The following is a 20,953-nucleotide window of genomic DNA, read 5'->3' on the forward strand; positions in this document are numbered from 1 at the left end:
GGAGGACCGCACGTATTCAAAATCCAAATTTCAGGAACAGGAGTCTTCTTTTTCTCCCAGAAAAAGAAAAAGGATATTGAAAAGAGCAAGAGACCGGCGTCATCAGAAAAAAGCGTGAAGGCTACCGTAGCTGCAATACGTACTTTGAACTGCGTGGTGCGAGAGAGTTTATTGTGATATATGATCTCAATGCTAGATGGGAGAAATTCCTACAAATTGGACCTTTAAAAGGTATTTTGTGCCAATGGAAGCCAAAAGCTTTGCTTTAACAACTAAAGATATTTGTTTCTGGTAGGACTGTTCGATTATGGAAAGAATCATAATCACGATTGCCCGTTGACTTTTGGAAAGATGTTTCATTTATTGAATTTACAAAAAACTGTAAAACAGAAAAACAAATCAACAGTGAAAATACCTTGAATTGTGAAATTTCCTTTAATACTTTTAGCGTTTTAATTTTTTTTTCATTCAGAAGACAAAATAAGAGTTTACTTGCAAAACATAACGTTGAATATAATAATTGTCCTCAATTACTCTGTTTTTGTGGTCATTAGGAGCCAAAACCGCAATCACGATTGAACTTTTAATTGCACAGCCTTAGTTTCTGGTACTTATCTATAAAGTGATAATCAGGTACTGTAAATATCATAAAGTGGATCTTCCTGCATTAACCATATCAGAATCTCTACTTTATGGGGTAAAGAGATTTGTGTGTCCTTCTGATTCTGGAAGCTGTGTTTAAGGGGCCCACAGGTCCTTGTAGGATGTCCCAAGAACATCTAGTGTCAGACAGTCCACAGAGATCTCTGTGGTGCATCTGAACAGGGAGCGTTGGATTTTTGCAAATCGCACTACAGGCTGTAGGTGGTGCCAGAGGAGCCGGATTGTTTATTTTTTATTACCTGCTTCATGTAGTTCTACTGGAACATAGGGTCAGTTATAGGGCTGGGCGATATGGCTGAAAACTGTATTACGATATAAGTGTTTCATATCGGTCGATATCGATAATTATTGATATTTTTTATGACCTATTTAAAATAAGGACCAGGAGAAAAATATATTAAATTTAAACATTTTTATTTTAAACTTAACCTTCCTCTGATTATAATCCCCTCAGTTATAAAAGCAGAAATGTCAACACAACCATGGAAACCACTCAAATAATTAAAATGTAAACATAAGTATAAAATCACAGTGAAGAAAGAATAAGTAAGAATTGCTTAATAAGGTGTAATAAAATGGTGCAAAGTGTTAAATATAAACATAGAGAAACCTGAAACCTGAGAAGAACTATTTTCTGCAGGTTTAGTGCTAGGTTGGTAACCTGGCTTCTGGACAGTGCTCAGCACGTCTGCCACCGTTATTTCTTTGTAGCGTTTAGTAGGCGCTGATGCAGAGTACCTCTCCATGGCGGTCTGCTGTTGTCGCGGTGTAGCAGCTGCAGATGTTGTTGGACGTTGCTGGCGAATACGGTTGCTCCAAAGTGTTGTGGCCGGGTAAGGTGGTAAAACAAGTTTGCGGTAGTGTTGGTGGGGACGACGGTCAGACTTATAAAATCCCCAAAACTGCCATACTGACTTTTCCTGTTTTATCAACAATTTCCTCGCTCGCTGCGGCACTCACTTTCCACTTATCGCTACACGCCGCCGGTTCTGTTATTGTAGAATGGTAGAATCCAACACGAGACAGCAATGTGGCGCAACCAAACTTGATACTGTTACATGATTGGCTGTTAGAGTGTCACTCCCTACGTTGCTAGGTTACCAGAGAGTGAGTGCCTTTGTTCATGCAACCAAACTTGCTTCGCAACTTCTGGTTTCTTTCGAAGAAGAAAAACAAGTTATCGAACGTTTTATCGAACGCATTTTCTATTGATATTGATTACGTGTCTATCGCGATACATATCGTTATCGTTTTATCGCCCAGCCCTAGTCAGTTACAGCAAATATGACAGAAAGTTAGTTTTATAAGGCTTACCTACTGCATCTTTGACACAGAACCATCTGAGAAACCATCATTGGATACTGTTTGGAAAAGAGCAGGCACTTTCAAAAGATACCTCGTCCACCATTGTTGTTTTGAATGAACAGTCACGGCCGTCACACACACCTAAACCCTGCCAGTAGCTCCTCACCGGACGCTGATTGGTTCGGTCCGCTGCTGACACAAAACGCATTACTTGAAGCCTGACAAGAAGGATTTTCGTGTGATAAGTGATCTCGTGATATCGCGATTATTCCAGCTGCTGTGAAAAGTAAACTGGGTTCATCCTGAAGGAGTAATGTGGCGCCATGTAGGCTTGCCAACAGTTTTAACTGAGAATACTCAGAAGGTAGTTCCACTGAAAACTCTTGATAGTGAAGTCTGTGGATTATCTAGAATAACCAGGAAATTGTTCTGAACGGATTACATGTTTGTTTCTCAAATTTCAATTTCTAGTGTTTTGAGCAGCACAAACAAAATTCCATTCACTTCTATCTTAATGTACTGAGGTGGAGTCAGACGTTGCATATACAGACATCAAAAACAAATGAATACATAAATACATAATTACTAGTTGTGTGATTTGGGTGAGCTGGCCTTTAAACGAAGATGTAATGTCTGACTACTTCAGTTACAGAGCTTACTCACAGTAGTATTCGTTGCCCCTCTGTTGTTTTAATAAAATGCAAGACCCATTTACCATAATGGAAACATATATTGACTTTCTGCCATGAATCACAATTCATAAAGCACAATGCTGGTGGCCCATACAAGATGCCCCAGGTTTAGGACATTAAGTGAAAGAGTTGGAGGCAGAGGGCGGACCGATGTCGTGGCTTAGTCCACCAGATTTGTCTCACACATTTAGGCATTCTGATATCCCGTTTTGTACCTGACAAATTGCTTCATTGATTACCCGATAATAGCTTTGAACTTCCCCACCTTCATTTTTCAAATGACAGCCCCACACACACACCCTTTCCCCCTCTAACATTTGATTCAGATGTGAGCGTGTCCTCCATCCTCTGGCCGTCCTGACTCACTGCAAAGCTGTGTCTGAAACAGAAGATGACAAGCTCTGGTTTCTCGCCATTGCTCAACGGACTGGTCACCTCCGCGCTGTGACCTTGTCTTAGACATCTGCAAGTGAGAAGAGCGGCGCCAGGAACTCTGCTGTTAATTAATTCACAATTGTCTGCTTTGTAAGCTTGCATCTGGGTGATCACATAACACATGAATGCACTGCCTTTGAGATTACTTTCTGGTCATCTGGTTGTATTTCTGCCCTCTTATGGGCGACCGTTAACACACGTCAGTGTTGTTAAAGGACAAATCTGGCACAAAATGAACCTAGGGGTTAATAACACACGGGTACCGAGTCGACCGTTCTCTGGTATATGTTTTCATGCTAATCGAATGCGACCAGTTTCATCGCAAACTGCTAATTAGCTTATAACGCTAGTCGTCGGGGCACGGTTAAAGTAAAAAGAAATCGCTATTTCTACACCACTAACAAGGCTTAACATAGCACCACACTTCCACGGTAGCATAATGAGGGCACGAACGCCGTGCAACCAGTAACATCGCCGTTCAGGCGATTTATTTGCAGAAAATAATAATTCCTTCAGTTTCAATAGTGCCTTCGCCGCTGTCGGCGCTCGGGCCCTAATTACGCCTGAGGCCGTTTAAAAAATTGCAATCACGATTCATTTTTTTTATCTCAACGTTTATATCATTATTTTTACCGATTCACGATGCATTGTTGCATCCCTAATTATTTGTTTTGTTTTATGCAGACTACAGCCCTTCTAAATGTCAGTGCACGGCTCACCCCTCCCCTACTAAACCGTATGCATGCATTTGCGTGAACTGCCTAATTCAGCAGTATTTCCAGCTTCCTCTGGTCTCAGTGGCCTCCTTTTGGCCGGGTCAGCCCCCGAGGCCTCCGGTCAACCCCTGAAGTGTCTGTATGATTGAGAGAGGTAAGGGCCAGTGCAAGGTCAGCCCTGCCTCCTCTGCCCATTTCTCTTGTCTCAGCAGCTCATCAACACATCCCGTGGCACTCTGTGCAAAAGAAAAAGCTACAAAACTCCATCTTCTCACAAGATGTTTATTACTGTATGTTGTTTGCAGTGCAAAAAAAAAAAAAAAAATAATGGTCACATTCACTTCAACCCTGACAAGTCAGCATGAGGAGATGACAGTGTGTGTGTTTTGATTTTAGGATAATTTATTTTCTGTTAAATGAAGTCAACTCGTTAATGTAGTGTTTGACAAGCCATTCATTTTCCCCTGTTCTTAATGAGAATAATATTCATCCTGGTCCCTGTCAGTGTACTGACAGGAGGCAAGAAGGATATACTCTCTGATGGATGTACATGAGATGCTCAGTGGAAACATTAGTCACTGGTCTGGAGCTGGAACACAGGCTGTCGTCACCTAGGGACAGTAACACACAGGCTCAGATTTATCCCTGTCGTGTGTGTGTGTGTGTGTGTGTGTGTGTGTGTGTGTGTGTGTGTGTTTTCACCCTGCCTTCTCTGTGGCCACAGGCAAGCTAGCAGCTTTGATAGTTTTCATTCCCCCATATCCTCGAGGCTGCTGCAACAGCTGTAAAACTTTACTTTACTGGCGCTATGAAACCTCTCGCTATTGATCTTTGTTGTCACAGACCCAACATTATCGCCGGGGTTCAGTTAAATGCTGTGGCTAAAGGCTTTCTTTTTTGCTTAGCAGCCATTTTAGGTCATTACGCTTGTGTCTCACTGAGATGAATATTAGATTTAGGGCGCTTTCACACCTATAGTTTGGTAGACTGCGATTCGGGGGTGAAATTGCCACATTGTTGCATTTTTCATATGGTTTGGTTTGTGTTCACTTTGTCAAGCGCACCAAACATTGTACACAAATGTCACACGGTCCAAACGGTTGCTGGTCTATTGGACGTATTCGAGTGAAAACTCGCTGACACTTACATTTATAACGTCTTGGGTTTTCTGGTTTTGCTTTAGCATTTCTAATATTTTAGAAGAAGGCGAACAATATGAGCAGCTGACAGACAAGCGAGTGAAAGAGAGCGTGGCCCTAAAGAGAGCGAGATGATGATGTGTTGTCACACAGACAGACGACGAGCGATGTATGTAAATTGTGTGCAAGGTTGAAATTTTAAGGCTACTACTGAACTTGAACAGTTGTTTTGGTTCACTTCCTATATTTGGTTCGGATTGCATTCTAACCTGAAGTGAACCGAACTCTAGTGCACTTGGAAGCAAACCGAGACCCCCGTTTTTAAGGGCGCTTTCACACCTGCCTTGTTTAGTTTGGTTGAATGGTACTAGAGTTGGTTTTCCCCCTTGGTGCGGTTCGTTTGGGCAGGTGAGAAGGCGGCAGTCGCACTCGGGTGCGCACTAAAAGCGGACCAAACAAGCGTACCGAGACCTACTTGATGAGGTGGTCTCGGTACGATTTTAAACAAACTTTGGAGCGGGTTTGGTTGCGGTGAGAACGTGAGCTGACCTCGAACTGCACCATCTACTGTATGTGTACTAGGGTTGGGCATTTTTCTGATTCCAATTCCAATTCTTCCTTTCGATTCCGGTTCTTATCGATTCTGATTCTTTGGAGTTGAAACGGAGCACATGTTTAATTCACAGATACGAGGACAATTTTATTTTGATTTGATTTTGGTGATTTACAGTTTTACCAGGCTTTGTCAACATAAAACAAAGCCACACTTTAGAGCACCGCTTACTGTGCTCCATCGCTCCAACCGAAACTTGCACGTGTTAAAATTTGGAACCACTGATCTGATTTGAAACCAAATTTTCCAAAGGATTCCAATAAAAAAAACAATCTATTGTAATCGTCATTATTAAAATGATTCCATGTAGGAACCAGTTCTCGATGCCCAATCTTAATGTGTACCCCGCAAGTCTGAGCTAATGTTCCTGTAGTCAGGTGTGTTTAGCATCTGCGATGCAAACTGTAGCAGCTAGCAGTGTTTCTCTCACAGAAACAGACTGCGGTCAAGCTCGCCGTCCGTCACACGCATCTCCGTGGTCAAAGCAGCGGCCGCCACTAAAGTTAGAGACAGTCACCGGCAGAGCAGAGCGACGTCTCTGTGACCACAGCAGACGTAGTAACGTGGTTCGCAAAACAATGTCTGATTATTTTAATGAAATGAGCTGGTTTGACCATGGAGATGCAAGAAATATGCACTAGTCCAGAACACAGGACCTTCTTCCTGTATTTACTTTCTTGCTCCCGCCCCCAGACACATCCGACCAATAAGTGGGGTAGACGTTCTTGCGTGGTTTGTAATGACGCATTTTGGTACGCTTGGATTTTTCCAGGTGTGAAACGAAACCAAGGGGAAATCCCTCCAAGTTTACAAACTCATCAACAGATTTGGACAAAATCAAAAAAACTGTAGGTGTGAAAACGCCCTAAGTACACCAGAGTTTGCTGTTTGGTTTCAAATGAGCTTTCACACCGCCCCAAACAAACCGGACTACTTGACGAAACGTTTCAGGGTTTCGGTTACAACAGACCAAACCGCTCAGGTGTGAAAGTAACCTTAGTCCTCTTACATCAGCTACAAGAAGCTCTGATTGTTTCTCTTCTTCTAATCCTAACCATAAGTGTTTTGCCCTATGTCCCCCTCTACATCCTCAGATCAAGTTCGGAACAGCTATTTCATTGGTCTGGATGGCTCGCTGCGGCTAGTGTTGGCCAATGGTATGGAGGTGTCCCTGCACACCGAGCCCCACTCGTTGGCCGGCACAGTCAACCCCACAGTCAGCAAGAGGAACGTAACTCTGGCCATCGACAATGGCCTGAACCTGGTGGAGTGGAGACAGAGGAAGGAGCAAGCTCGAGGCCAGGTCACTGTGTATGGCCGCAGATTAAGGGTAAGTATGGAGGCTTGCTCGTGCACACACACCCTTAAAAAAGACCGGTTGGGAGTGAGAACAATTTCTATCTCGCTTGAAATGGCACTGTCTCCCAGCCTTCCTTATATACAGGGGTGGGGCCACACTGACAATCAGGAATCAGGAACACCTGAGATGAACAGAGAGGAAAAAGAGAGCAGGGCAGGGAGCGCATAACACCCCCACCCTAAATTAGTGACTATTATTTGTACTTATTTTTTACAAGAGAAAAAATAAATAAATATATATCACCAACAATACAACATGATTACAACTGTGACAAGGCATCAGCTACAAATGTGCTGAATCATGTTTTTGTCACATTTTATTCTAAAAGAAAATGCAAAACCGGTCAGATTTATCAGACATTTACAAGATTTTACAGCCTATTCATATATGATTCCGGTCTGGAGTAGCAAAAAAGATAATCAAAAAGTCACTTAACCTACTTTCATAACCTTTGCTAATTCACAAACACAACGTAGCTTAAAATGAAAACAACACGCATAGTCCAGCAAAGTCTGGGGCTCAGCTTCACCCAGCCGGTTTTCTTTTAACAGTTTCAATGGGCCACCCACAGAATGAGTGAAAACCATTTGAGAGAAACTTAACCCCAAGGATTCCCCGACCAACGTCTCTTGCTGTAAACAGCATCAAATGAACTCCATCCCGGTGTTGTTTAAACTGCAAGCAGTACGCATTTAACATTGACTTGAGTGTCTGATAAAATCTCTCAAGTCCATCCTGCAACTTAGGATGGTACACACTCGAGCGAACGTGACCTATTTTAAGCTGCTTTGAGAATCTGAGCCAAGTACGGTGACATGAAGTTTGAACCTTGGTCAATTTGAATAACCTTAGGCAACCCAAACAAAGAAGACAACTAGACCAACGCTTTCATCACAATAGGAGCAGTTATGTTACGTATGGGTATAGCTTTGGGGAAATGTGTTTTTGCACACATGATAGTTAACAGAAATGTATTACCTGACTCGCTACGAGGAAGAGGACCAACACAGCCAACACGCTTCGCATTATGATAGGAGAAGTCTGTAAAATACTGGTTAATGGTTAAAATGGTTAAAATTCAGAGAGATAAATGACCGGGTAAATGGCCTCAGCAAGCTAACCTTGCATAGCTGACAGAATTACACACAGAATATAAACAGGTCCCTTTTCATAATAAGATAAACACCCAATGTTTGACCATTAAGCATCTTGAATAACCTACTGGAAATGACTATTAACACTGGGGGGGGACCTATACAAAGAAATGTATCCTGCTTGATTGGCTTGTATTGTTTTTCTTAGCTTTGTACGGCAGATAAAAAAACTTTGGTTAAGCTGCCTTCCACATTCTCTGGGAGGCGACACAGCTAATGGGGAGGTGCCACTTTGTCTGTCATTGGCTGCTCATTTAATGGCCCCCTTCGTCCCCTTTGGTAGCGAAAGCTTCTAATGTATGTTACAGACAATGGCCCCGGGGGTGAGATAGGAAATGGGAGCAGCCTAATGGCAAGAACAGAGCTGGAATCATTGAGCGACCTTGAGTGGCATGTCAAGTGATATTACGTGGGTGGCTGGATGAGTGTGTGGCAGAGCACGGGGGACGGTGGGGGGGCGGGGTGGGGGAGGTCTCAAAACACAGGGATGCATGAGAAAAAGAACAAGGGAGGCATTTGTGCTAGGATTAGGGCTGGGTATCGTTGAACAAATTCGGATACCAATACCGTGACTTTATACCGGTTCCTAAACAATACTTTTTTAGATACCAATTTTATCAAATCCATTTAAACAACAACCAAATTACAACATTACACATGGCACAAATCTTTGTATTTATTTTTCAGCTCCTACTATGTGAGCCCTGTCTCTCTGTGTAACGTAGAGTTTTCCCTGCATGTCTCTACAACGTGTAACGTTACACAGCCAATCACAGACATTATTAGATCTTGGTAGAAGCATGCTGCATTCTCATTGGCTCACTGAAGCGGAGGTATTGAATTTTGGTATTGAATGACAAGGCATTTTTCGATACTCGATGCTAAGGAGGCAATGCGGTCGGTGCCTAAAAACTAATGAATTCAGTACCCAGCCCCAGCTAGGAATGAGCGAAGAGGATGGAGAAAAAGCAAAAGTGTTTAAGTTGTTGCTGTCTGTGTCTCTGACTGTATTTGTTACCCTGTTGAACTACACGTGCATGTATTTGTTGTATTGCACTTTTCATGTCTTGAGGCTAAAAGGGCCATAGATGGTCGTCAGTTTACCCCTTCCACAACGGCACGTGCCACTCGAGCTAGCCCCTCCCAGCCACCGACAACGTTGATAATTTATGATGCCGAGGCAAAGTGGCTCTGTTTCTTCCCATAGAAACAAACCCTCCTCTCAGTTGAGTAGTTTGTAAATGTGCAGTAAAGGGAGAACCCTTGTGGCTGCCACTCCACCATAACAAGAATCGTCAACCCCTTCAACGTGGAATTTAAAACCGAGACAAAGCTGATTTCTCTGTATTAGCATTTTAGTATCATCAGAGTGTCTTACTGTATAATGTAGGGTTCAAAAGAGATAAGAGTCGGAAAATAAAAAAGACTGAATTTTTCTTTGATTGCAATGTGATAATAAACATAACTTATGTCATTGAAGAAAAGTAATTGTGAAAAGTAATTGTTGAATTAAACACAAGAACCGATGAAAGACATGTTCCCTTGGCAAACAGATTGATATTGTCATTTGACACACAAGTCACTGATATTGATTGAGAGATCAGATGTTTTAAGACAGTTTAAAATGTAACATTTTAAGTCCTAATGTAATGTAGTAATCTCTCTTCTGTTTCCACACATCTACTTTCTTTGAGAATTTCCTTTTAGAGGCAATGTCCAATTTAAAATAATTCCTCTTGAGTGGGTTTCCATTCTCCTGGGATCTTGGAATCTCTGCTGTGAGAGGTTTTTTCCACCCTGTTGAGTCTTTGGTGAAACAGATCCTGGCACGAAGAACTTTCTCTCTTTCGTATACCTTATTTCCTGTTGGAAGCAATCGCAATACAATCTTTTTGAACTGACAGCAGGCCTGTGCTGCCTCTGAAATGAGTCTGAGACAGTGCATCCAGTGTTTTGGGGAATGCTGGAGCGGGTAGGGGGTTAGGGTTAGTCTTTGATATCCAGTCACTTATCTTTAAGAACCTAGGTAGTTCTACAAATGACTATCGCAATGTTGTAGTAATTTCACTTTTGTCAGCGCAGTCTGACACTTGTTATGACAGTAAGTTAAAGTAAAAGAGGGGATAACAAATGTGGACCCCCCCCCGTTCTTATTCCTATCTCCGAGCCCCACCCCCTGTCACTCTTGGGGCTCAAATTGCATGTGCCGCTCCAAACCTTCATGTAATCACACCCCTCATGAATCTGTTACTTCAAGTGTAAAGTAATCCTCTCAATTAGGTACCAGTGACATTAATTGCCCCTTGTGTAATTGTCCCTTCACAGATGAGAGACCTAAGCATGCTTTTCTCAATGCGAGATTGAAAAAGGAAGGCTTTTGCAGAAAGCCCCCTGCGACCGGATATGTGGCATGCGTCTGGAAAGTAGCCAGAAGCAGCTTTCTGAGCTAAGATGTTTTTTAAGCTTTGCCAAGTATTTTACCAAGCCACACAGTGGCATATCTGAAGAGAAACTACTGTATGTACATTAAGAAAAACACATCATAAATATTACTTTCAGTTGCTTTCAGGAGTTGACTGTAGCTTTTAACATTATGGAAGCCCTGTTCTGATACACACAGAATCAGGGGGGGTTAGTTCTAATAAATGCCAGAGACGTCTATGACCACTAGGGCTGAACCCGAATATTTGACTAGAGATAGATAGATAGATACATACATACGTACATACATACTTACTTACTTATTTACTTACTTACTTACTTACTTAATTACTTTATTGATTGATTGATCGCCGAGGGGAAATTCAAGGTCCCAGTAGCTAAAAGACATTATTAGTAAAACACTATTTGGATATTCATTTGTTGGGTAGGTATTCGATTTTCACTTTCGGGATTTGAATATTCGTTAATTTGTTGTTTTCTTTTTCCTTCAATTCTGTAATATCCAAATCCTCAAAAAAAAATTAAATAAAATAAACCCTGAAGAAATGTATATGCCGCTAGCCGCTGCCTAATTTATGCAGCGCTATTTCATCCATTTCAGCCGAGAACGGAGAAATATGGAGTTAGAGCCAAGCAGTCTTATGTGCAGAGATCTGTGTGGTTTTACTGCAGCAGCCTGCTGTCGTTCAGGCGATTTAATGAAGGTAGAAATAGTACAGCTGTGCGTAATGCCCCTGTGCTCTGGTGAGGTGGTGCACTGGCTGGCTGAGTCCTCATCAGAAGCTTCGAACATATGATATTGATTCGTATCAAAGCTTCAAAGCACATAAAATGGTATTCGGAACAGCCCTAATGACCACGTGATGTTTAGAGTAGTGGTTTCTATGGGCATTTATGTACTCTGACTTGTATCCCCTTTGTTGTGTTTTCTCTGCTTGATTTAATTTATTTTTCCTCTGTAGTTTGTGCTTACGACGCGGCTCACTGAGAAACGTAGTGGTAGGGCTGTTGGTAATGTTTTTTGGCTGCAGCACCGGAGCGGCCTCCTAGATAAAGCCTGGCAGCGGATTCATCTCTGTGCTGACCTGGACATGGTTTTAAGGATTACACTCTTCAGAGCACCATCTTTCTGCTCTGATCACAGTGAAGCCAAGGGTCACTGTGTGCAGCCCCATACATTCAAAAGAGCCAAACAATGTGAAGTGTCATTTAAACAATGTTCTGAGTAACACAGGAGAAGAATTGATTTTTTTCTCCTCTTTCCCAATTTACGGAAATGGCTAAATAAAATGAGTCATCTGCGCCTAGTAATTCTTCTCAGTAAGCAGTGAAAATGAATTTAATGATCAATGTGGCTCTAATGTTTCTTGCATGAATAGGCATACTCCCACTAAGACTCCACTGACTTTTTTTGCACAAACAAAGAAATATGGTAATTCTTATAATTTCATCACTTTAATGGCTCCTGCAGTCCTGCGATACAGCTCCTCTCTTGTAATTTAAAGCTATGAAAAGAAGAATATAAAATAATCACTTTGTGATTAAAGCTCTCCTCCTAAGGTTCCACTTCAGAAGAGCAGTGCACCAATTCCTCTCTATCTTTTTAAACTTCCAAACATGTTTATTCTTTTTATTTATCGCTCTCTTTGTGGAAGTGCTGTGGTCAAATTAAATGTTTATCTCCTATAGGTTCACAACAGGAACTTGCTGTCATTGGACTTTGATCGAATCACCAGGACTGAAAAGGTCTATGACGACCACAGGAAGTTTACGCTACGGATCCACTACGACCACGCCGGCCGACCCACTCTGTGGGCGCCAAGCAGTCGCCTGAACGGAGTCAATGTCACCTATTCTCCCGGAGGCCATGTGGCAGGTATCCAAAGAGGTACCATGTCTGTACGCATGGAGTATGACCAGAACGGCAGAATCACCTCGCAGATATTTGCTGATGGGAAATCGTGGAGCTACACTTACCTCCAGAAGGTACGAATTGTTGGCACTGCAATGGTGATTAAATGGTTAAAAGATAAATAATAAAAAAAAAAAATTCAATATTAGACGGTAGGGACATGTTGTACAGATAAATTCTGAAGGCGTATTTGTGTAAGAAGCTTGACGGGAGATTTTAGACTGGAGTTAAAAGTTAACTTGTAATACTCCAGCAGTGTTTGTGCTGCATTATCAGGCTCCAGCACAGATATCAGCAGAAATGTAATTAAAACCTGTCTGGTGCACCGCAGACGTTCTACTTTGTTACCAGAGTCTGACAGCAAAGCTCAACCTGAAATAGCTCTGATGAGAAGAACAGAATGAAATGTCACCTTTTACTCACTAATTGAAGGAAAGACTGTTGGGGGGAGGTAAAGAGCTTCAGTTGTCCAGTTTAGACGTTTTATGTGAAAATGGCAGACAAACACCTTGTTAATAGCCTGTTGTGACAGCCTTTTAACTGACTTCTAGACATCGTTTATCGGTCCAAGAAAGGTGCAAATTGGAATTTTTTTGGATTCGCCGAAGGAGTCTGTTTGTGAAATCATCTCTTAAGGATGTCTTAATGTCAGAAAAATATCAAAAGTTCCACTTTCAGGATGGGAATTGGAATTTGGTCTAAATCAGACTTGCATGCATAATGTGTTTTCGCTTTTGACATTTTGCTTGTCCTTTTGTGGTGTACCAGCCCAGTGTCTTGTACATTCCCAACCTACACTTAGTGTAGTGTAAGTACACAATATAATGTAAAGGAATAGATTCAAAGTAACGTTTTTGTTTTTATATTATATATCATTTTTATATTGTTAAATGTAATTGTAAATTACTGGTGCTAGACATACAGTAGATGAATGACTATATTTTAAATCATATCCTATTTTAGTTTGAATTTAGTCTTATTTTGTGATACTGTGTTTATCCAAAAAGCAGATATAATGAATCTTTTACTGTATTTAAATGTTTCCTCCTCTCTTTACAGTCCATGGTACTGCTGCTCTACAGCCAGAGGCAGTATATCTTTGAATTTGACAAAAACGACCGACTATCCTCGGTCACCATGCCCAACGTGGCACGGCAGACCCTAGAGACGTCCCGCTCCATTGGCTACTACAGGAACACCTACCAGCCCCCTGAAGGTAATGCGTCAGTGCTCCAGGACTACAGTGAGGAGGGCCACTTGCTGCAGACCACCTACCTGGGCACAGGCCGCAGGGTCATCTACAAATACGGCAAGCTTGCCAAGCTGCTGGAGATCCTCTATGACACCACGCGCATCGGTTTCTCCTACGATGAAGTGGCAGGCATGCTGAAGACCGTCAACCTGCAGAGTGAGGGCTTCACCTGCACCATTCGCTACCGTCAGATCGGCCCGCTGATTGACAGACAGATTTTCAGATTCAGTTAAAGAAGGCGTGTCAGCTACGTATTTGACTTTCACGTCCTACGTACAACAGTTTCGGCGTCACCAGCGTAGACGCCCCTGTCAATCAACTTACGCCGAATATCGCTCTGTACGACCATTGTTCGGGCAAAACGGAGCAGTTTGGCAAATTTGGTGTCATCTATTACGACATAAATCAAATCATCACCACAGCCGTGATGACCCACACCAAACACTTTGACGCTTATGGCCGGGTGAAGGAGGTCCAGTATGAGATCTTTCGCTCGCTCATGTACTGGATGATGGTGCAGTATGACAACATGGGACGAGTGGTGGCCAAGGAGCTAAAGGTTGGGCCTTACGCCAACACCACCCGCTATACATACGAATATGATGCCGACGGGCAACTCCAGGTGGTCTCCATCAACGACAAGCCTCTGTGGAGGTACAGCTACGACCTTAACGGTAACTTGCACCTCCTCAGCCCTGGAAACAGCGCGCGCCTCACGCCGCTCCGCTATGATATCAGAGACCGCATCACCCGCTTGGGAGACGCCCAGTACAGAATGGATGAGGACGGTTTCCTCAAGCAGCGAGGGAACGACTACTTTGAGTACAACTCGGCGGGCCTGCTGGTGAAGGTGTACAACAGAGTTAGCGGTTGGAACATCAAATACCGTTATGACGGCCTGGGCAGGAGGGTGTCCAGCAGAAGCAGCACGGGCCACCACCTGCAGTTCTTCTATGCTGACTTATCCAGCCCCACTCGGGTCACCCACATGTACAATCACTCCAGCTCTGAGATCGCGTCACTGTACTATGACTTACAGGGGCACTTGTTCGCCATGGAGCTAAGCAGCGGGGATGAGTTTTACGTGGCCTGTGATAACATAGGCACCCCTCTGGCTGTGTTCAGTGGCTCGGGCCTCATGATCAAGCAGGTGCTCCATACGGCGTTCGGAGAGGTTTACCTTGACACCAACCCCAGCTTCCAGCTCGTCATCGGCTACCAAGGAGGCCTGTACGAGCCTCTCAGTAGACTGGTCCACATGGGAAGACGGGACTATGATGTCCTTGCCGGCCGCTGGACAACGCCTAACCATGATGTCTGGAAACGTCTCAATAGCAACCACATTGTGCCGTTCAACTTGTACATGTTCAAGAATAACAATCCTCTCAGCAACAACGAGGAGATAAAGTGCTACATGACCGGTAAGTTCACTTAAGACTTCACTGAGTTTTTTTAAGTTTTTTTGAAGAAAACTCCACAAATATCCCCCTAACCCTCGTTTGCAGAGGATTGGATTCCAATGGTAGCCCAGAGTCATGGCAAAAAAGTTATCCAGTTTCCAAAAACTCCATAGAAACTTCTAAATCCATAGCTATCATCCTCTGCAAACGTAAAACTGTTATTGCTTGCAGTTTAACAAACAATACTTATTTCAGGTTTATTTGTCCAATATGGTCTATTTTTATTCTAAACAACAAGCCCCAAATGAAAGAACAGACCGTGCCAAAATTAAATTGAAAAGCAGTGTGTTAGAGAGTATTTGAAGAGCTTCCTCACAGGGACACTAAGGACTAAGGTTTGTGTGTGTGTGTTTGTGCGTACGTACGTATTTGTGTGCCCAGTGGCTATCGTTTTGAAAGTGCTCAAAGGGAACCATGCTGGATGGCAAAGCCCCCTCTGTTGTTGAACACTGAGGTCCTTTCCCAGAAATATCACATCATTTTGGGAAGCTTTGTGGTAAGGAGGAGGTAAAATGGCAGTGAAAACACCCCAGTGGAGAAGGAGAGTACAATGGATCTATACAAACCTTAGCCAGGGCCGGTTGTATCAACCTCTCTTTGGCTGGAAGGAAAACAACATTGTTAAGGATACTCAGTGAATACTCTGTGGTTATAACAATCGGCCTAAGTCAGGATCTCATTCACAAATGGGAGATTTAATTCTTTCTGTTCATTCTGCATTGTATTTACTTGATTATTCATATTGTGGCTATCAAATAATTCATTTTATACCATTCAACGGTCACTTTTTGTCCAGGTGGAAACTAGGCCTCTACTCCTTTCTGTGCAACAAAGCCATTTAGCCGCCTGCCAAACAGAAAGGCGTTCAGCTTCACAGTCCACCATTAGGGGCTGACTGGCATTTGAATGCTAAGCAGTCTGTTAGATATACTGTAGTGGGTCTGCCTCAAGTGTGATTGATGGCACTGACATTTCCATTCCTTTCACTAAATTATCAGGCTCCTTTCATTGTCCTCTAACAAATTCTTATTTAAAAAAAGCTTTGTCAGGTGCCACAATGTTGCAGTGCCAATCTGTGACAAACTTGCCCCCCAAGTGTCACAGCGATGATTCTGCTGTCCATAACAAACACCTTGAAAGGGCCAAGAAACAAATGGCCCAGATTTAACAGGCTTTGCTTCCAGTCATGTCTGTAGCCTTCTCCGTGATATTCAGAATTAATGACAACTTATCACAGGAGATGGCAGCAGCACCTATAACCGCAGCGCTGTTGCTGCTATTAGATGAACCACATTATCGCGATTGCATGGATTTGAATCCCAGACACGTCACTTTCCTCAGCATCTCATTAGATAAAAAAGTATTGCCAAAGAACCCGCTGAGCCTTCAAAAATATCTCGTGTTGAAGTCTGGGCTGCTTTGAAATTACAGTATATAATTATCAGCACAGCAGACACTCTCAGATGCCACTTGGCTTTTCTGGGATCCAGCTGTGTGTCATTAGTGTGGCACCTGCAGGAGTGGACATGAATCATTGCCACCATCTCGAGTGTTTATTATAGCCTGTCCACTTTCACAAACAAATCAAGTGCTCAGACCGAGTGATGAGTATTTCAAGGAGACAGCCACTTGACCGCAGAACGGCAACTAGCGTTTTTTATTTATTTTTTTATTTTTTTATGGTTTCTCTGGAGCCAGAAATGACATGTCTATTGAGATGACAGCATATGTGAATCAGTTAACACTTACAAATAAATGGTACATTTATAGTTAATTAAACTTCAGTTCATATTTTTTTTACTGTTAACAAACATTGAAATGATAACTAATAATGTCAACTAATTAATAATAACACTACAATTTATATTGTTTTAACATTTCAATGTTGCACACATAACATTTTATATATTATATTAAGTATTTGTTAATGATTACCAAATGATTTGTAAATCATTAAGAAACCGCTTGTAAACCGTCAATAAAATAAAATTATTTGGATGGCTATTATAAAGGTGCAACTGATGATTATAATACCCTGTTAATGGTTAATTAGTCCGGCTTAGCCAGACCTTCCTCCACAGCGCTGCGGAGGAGGGTCTGGCTAGTCCACACAGCATTCCGGGATGGGAAAGAAACGTGCTCTGGTTTATTGGCATTTCTTTAAACCAATCACAATCGTCGTGGGAGGCGCTAAACACAGGGCAGAGCCACGATGCCTCTGCAAAATAGCCTCTGAAAGGAACTTGTTTTGGTGGAACGTGTACATTCAAAAATTGTTTTAGTCGTAAGAGAGAAAACTCCGATTGGACAGATAGTCTAGCTAGCTGTCTGGATTTACCCTGCAGAGATCTGAGGAGCAGTTAACCATAGTCCTCACAAATCCACCGGAGTTTAAAATTACAACACAAAGAAAGAGGAAGGTAACTGACAGGCCGAAAAAGATGGCCATCTGGGGAAATTTCCGGCGGCAACAGAGCAATCCCGGAAGTGGAACGGCGTGGTTATAGACTAATGGTTAATAAATAATATGTAAGACATCTATAAACATTATTTAGATAATTATTATCTCTGCACGATCATTTCTTTTATAGACCAACAAAAAAGATTTGATGGGGCCAAATTCATTAGTTACTTGATGCTTTGTAAACCACTTATTGATCATTAACTAGTTGCATTTTTATAAAAGCCATAATTAGTAAACATTATAAATCACCATGTATTGTTTGTTAAACAATAGAATAACTTTTAACTAAAGTTTAATTAACTATCAATTGACCCTTTATTAATGATGCTTATTGTAAAGTGTTACCGTAAATCACAATTTCACTGTTTTGATCGCTCCCCTGCAGATGTGAACAGCTGGTTGGTGACCTTCGGCTTCCAGCTGTACAACGTCATCCCTGGCTATCGCAAACCCAGCACCGAGGCCATGGAGCCATCCTACGAGTTAGTCCGCACCCAGATCAAGACTCAGGAGTGGGATAGCACTAAGGTAAGCCTGTCACTCTCGCCTCTCCATCCCCCTTTCACCTCAACACCGATCACCTTCCTCCAACTCTGCTCAACCTCCTTTTCCAGCATCATTAGCAAATAGACATGCTCTGCGTAGCCACAGTCCCAGAGGAGCTGCCAGCTATCAGGCCAAAACACAGCCCAGTGAGCCGGGTCCCTGCCCCGAGTCCTCATCCTGGGGAATGGGGTCAGGCTAAACATCTCTTGTAATTGTCCTGCCATTAGGGAAAATGCACTCTCCGTTCCCTCCACCACTGGCCATTGATTTCATCTCAGTCTTACACCGTTAGCCAAGGTCTGAGAAGTAGTAGACATGCTCTAATTCCCGCGTTTATCAGCCCTTTTAGGTTGCCTCCAACTCCGCTGAATTATTAAAGAGGCCACTGTTGTCTGGGGTTTGGTTACAGCCAGACGAGTGAATGCCACCCATCAGGAGGCCAGACTCATGTTGAGTGACTTTTTTTTTTTTTAAATATATATAACATCTTTAAACCGAAAAGCTGCTGGGATGATACAATACAGAGTTATCTAAATCTGTGACTTCTGGTCTGGCCAACCAACCATAATAAACAGGCACACCAACCGGGCATAAAAAACAGATAATACAGTGCTGTGATACTATCTACTATTGAATTTAAAGCATTTAAAAGAAAACATGTACGGTATGTTTTCCATTTAATAGCCTCAAGAATTTCATTTTTTGCTGCTTGTGACTTTAAAAATAAATATATCCCATTTTAGTGTCAGTATAACCCGCATTATTTTTTTTGTCAAGTGTGTGTCTACAAAAATAGCATGTGAATACATGCGCTAATGTGCTTTATATGGATTTAAAGTCATGAAAGGAATCTCAGTGTTGCTCTAGCCTTCCAGCATACCGTGGTCAATGACACACGAAATACACAAACACTTCACAATCCACACTAGTATTTTACAGGTCATACATGAAGTGTAAAAACATAACAGTAGGAATCCCAGTTATGTCTACATCTAGCATAGTTCACTTATGGAGGGTTACTGTCAAGGCCTTCTGGGGCTGACTCTTGCTTGCTGACACTCCACTGAGAATCGCTGAACTCACCCAAGGTACCAATCTACAAAGGAGCTGCAACAGAGGAAACGTGTAATTGAATCCAGAGACAACCCAGCTCTTTCCATTTCAAATGTTTGAGAGTAGATATGAGAAAATAAAAGTCATCGTCCTCATCTCAGAGATGGTAACCCCACCACAGAAAGGGTTAACAGGTTGCTTACTTTTTATTTACCATCAGTCCTCATCAATCTTGGAAGCAGTCTTGATAGGACTTCTAATATGCTCAAATTAAATGAGTCTTGTGTTTGCTTCACACAGAAGCACTCAATAGAAGTAGGTCCATTTAAGTAATAATGAAAAGCTATTTTTACATCCACAAACCCAGCCTTTCATCTATATATTCAAGTAAAACCCATGATAGACTGTCATATCTCATGTAATAAAATAAATAAAATCATGTAACTTATGCTTTAAATAGCAACGTTAGCCTAATTTTCAAGGTTTTACTCATGTTCGTGAGGGAGCTCTTCTTTCAGCACGACTCTGGAGTATATACTGTAAATAATATGTATGGAAAGATTGAGATAATTAGTCCACGCTTGTGCTTGAGCTGAGGCATGATATTCTTATCTAGAATTCCTGCTTCAAAAACGGTGCTCTGAGCTGGTAAATGCTATGTTGATCCTCACTGCAGATGGCCAGACCAGCGTCATTAAATGAAGGGTTCTTTGAAGCATGAATATAGCTTTAAAACTACACGTATATATCCTGTACACTTGGCATTTTATTTTATGTCATACAGGAGCACGCCTGCCTTTCTATCTCCTTTCATTTAAGCCCCTATTTCGCCGTGCTGCTGAATCCGCACACAGATTGAAAAATGCCGTGAGGGGCCAGACAGATGAGGTTTGTGCTGCACTAGGCTTGATCTCTCATTCTGGGTTGTGCTGGAGGCTGATTGCACCCCATACTATGTGAATGATGCCTCTCTGGGAGTGTCCCAGGAGGCTGTTTTAGTAAAGTGGAGGACATTGCCCCGGGACAGCTGACCGGGTCACACTGTTGGCACGGTGAACAAACATGGAGTGGCATGGCGTGAAGTGTCCCCGCAGGCCATCTCTCCCGAGGGGCGAAAGCTGCCCCCATCATATGTTTCCTCTTCATGCAGTATCTGATGCGGTGTCACGTCAAAGAGCGGGCAGATATGGCGGTCACTGCCTGCTCCACGCTCCTGAGTCCCACCCAATCCCCCAGCCTGTAGCCGCCCTCTAACAGAGAGACAGAATTAGAAACTGTCAGGAGGACTTTGGATGTGACTGGTTGACTCCTCGGGACGCTCACAGCCTCTCATCTTGGGCGATGGCAGGAAGGCACAGTGTTTGAGAGCCTTTTTGTTGCTGCTCAGATGCGTTGCGGCAACTGTCTCGCTGTGTGTTGGCCAGCTTCCATTTCATATCCCTCTCCTCATTTTAACGTATCTCTTTCTTCCCGAGGAGTGTCTCTTGTCAAATAGTATTAGGACAAATTATTAATTTTGGCTCAAGGGAATGTGGTATCTATACAAAGCTTTGATCCCTTAAGGAATGATATATATATATATATATATATATATAGTTACCCACCGATTCCTGTTTCATATTTGGCACAGCATGGCTGTCAGAAGACCGTAATTTCACCCTTTTTCAAAATATCATGCCTGTCACAAATGATCAGAGAGATTTCCATGTGCTGACAAACACCTCTGCCTCTACCTTGACTATTTGTG

General features: G+C 42.5%; 1 protein-coding gene across 1 annotated transcript in view; it reads left to right on the top strand.

The window, feature by feature from the left end:
* Positions 1–20,953, top strand: part of tenm4 (teneurin transmembrane protein 4) — a 226,404-nt gene that overhangs the window by 201,291 nt on the left and 4,160 nt on the right. The window contains 5 exon segments of the mRNA XM_039778870.1: positions 6,658–6,893; positions 12,209–12,505; positions 13,491–13,946; positions 13,949–15,104; positions 17,993–18,135. Of these exon segments, the coding sequence (XP_039634804.1) occupies positions 6,658–6,893; positions 12,209–12,505; positions 13,491–13,946; positions 13,949–15,104; positions 17,993–18,135 (2,288 nt within the window).

The sequence above is a fragment of the Perca fluviatilis genome, chromosome 2 (assembly GCF_010015445.1).
Source record: "Perca fluviatilis chromosome 2, GENO_Pfluv_1.0, whole genome shotgun sequence".
NCBI classification, from domain to species: domain Eukaryota; kingdom Metazoa; phylum Chordata; class Actinopteri; order Perciformes; family Percidae; genus Perca; species Perca fluviatilis.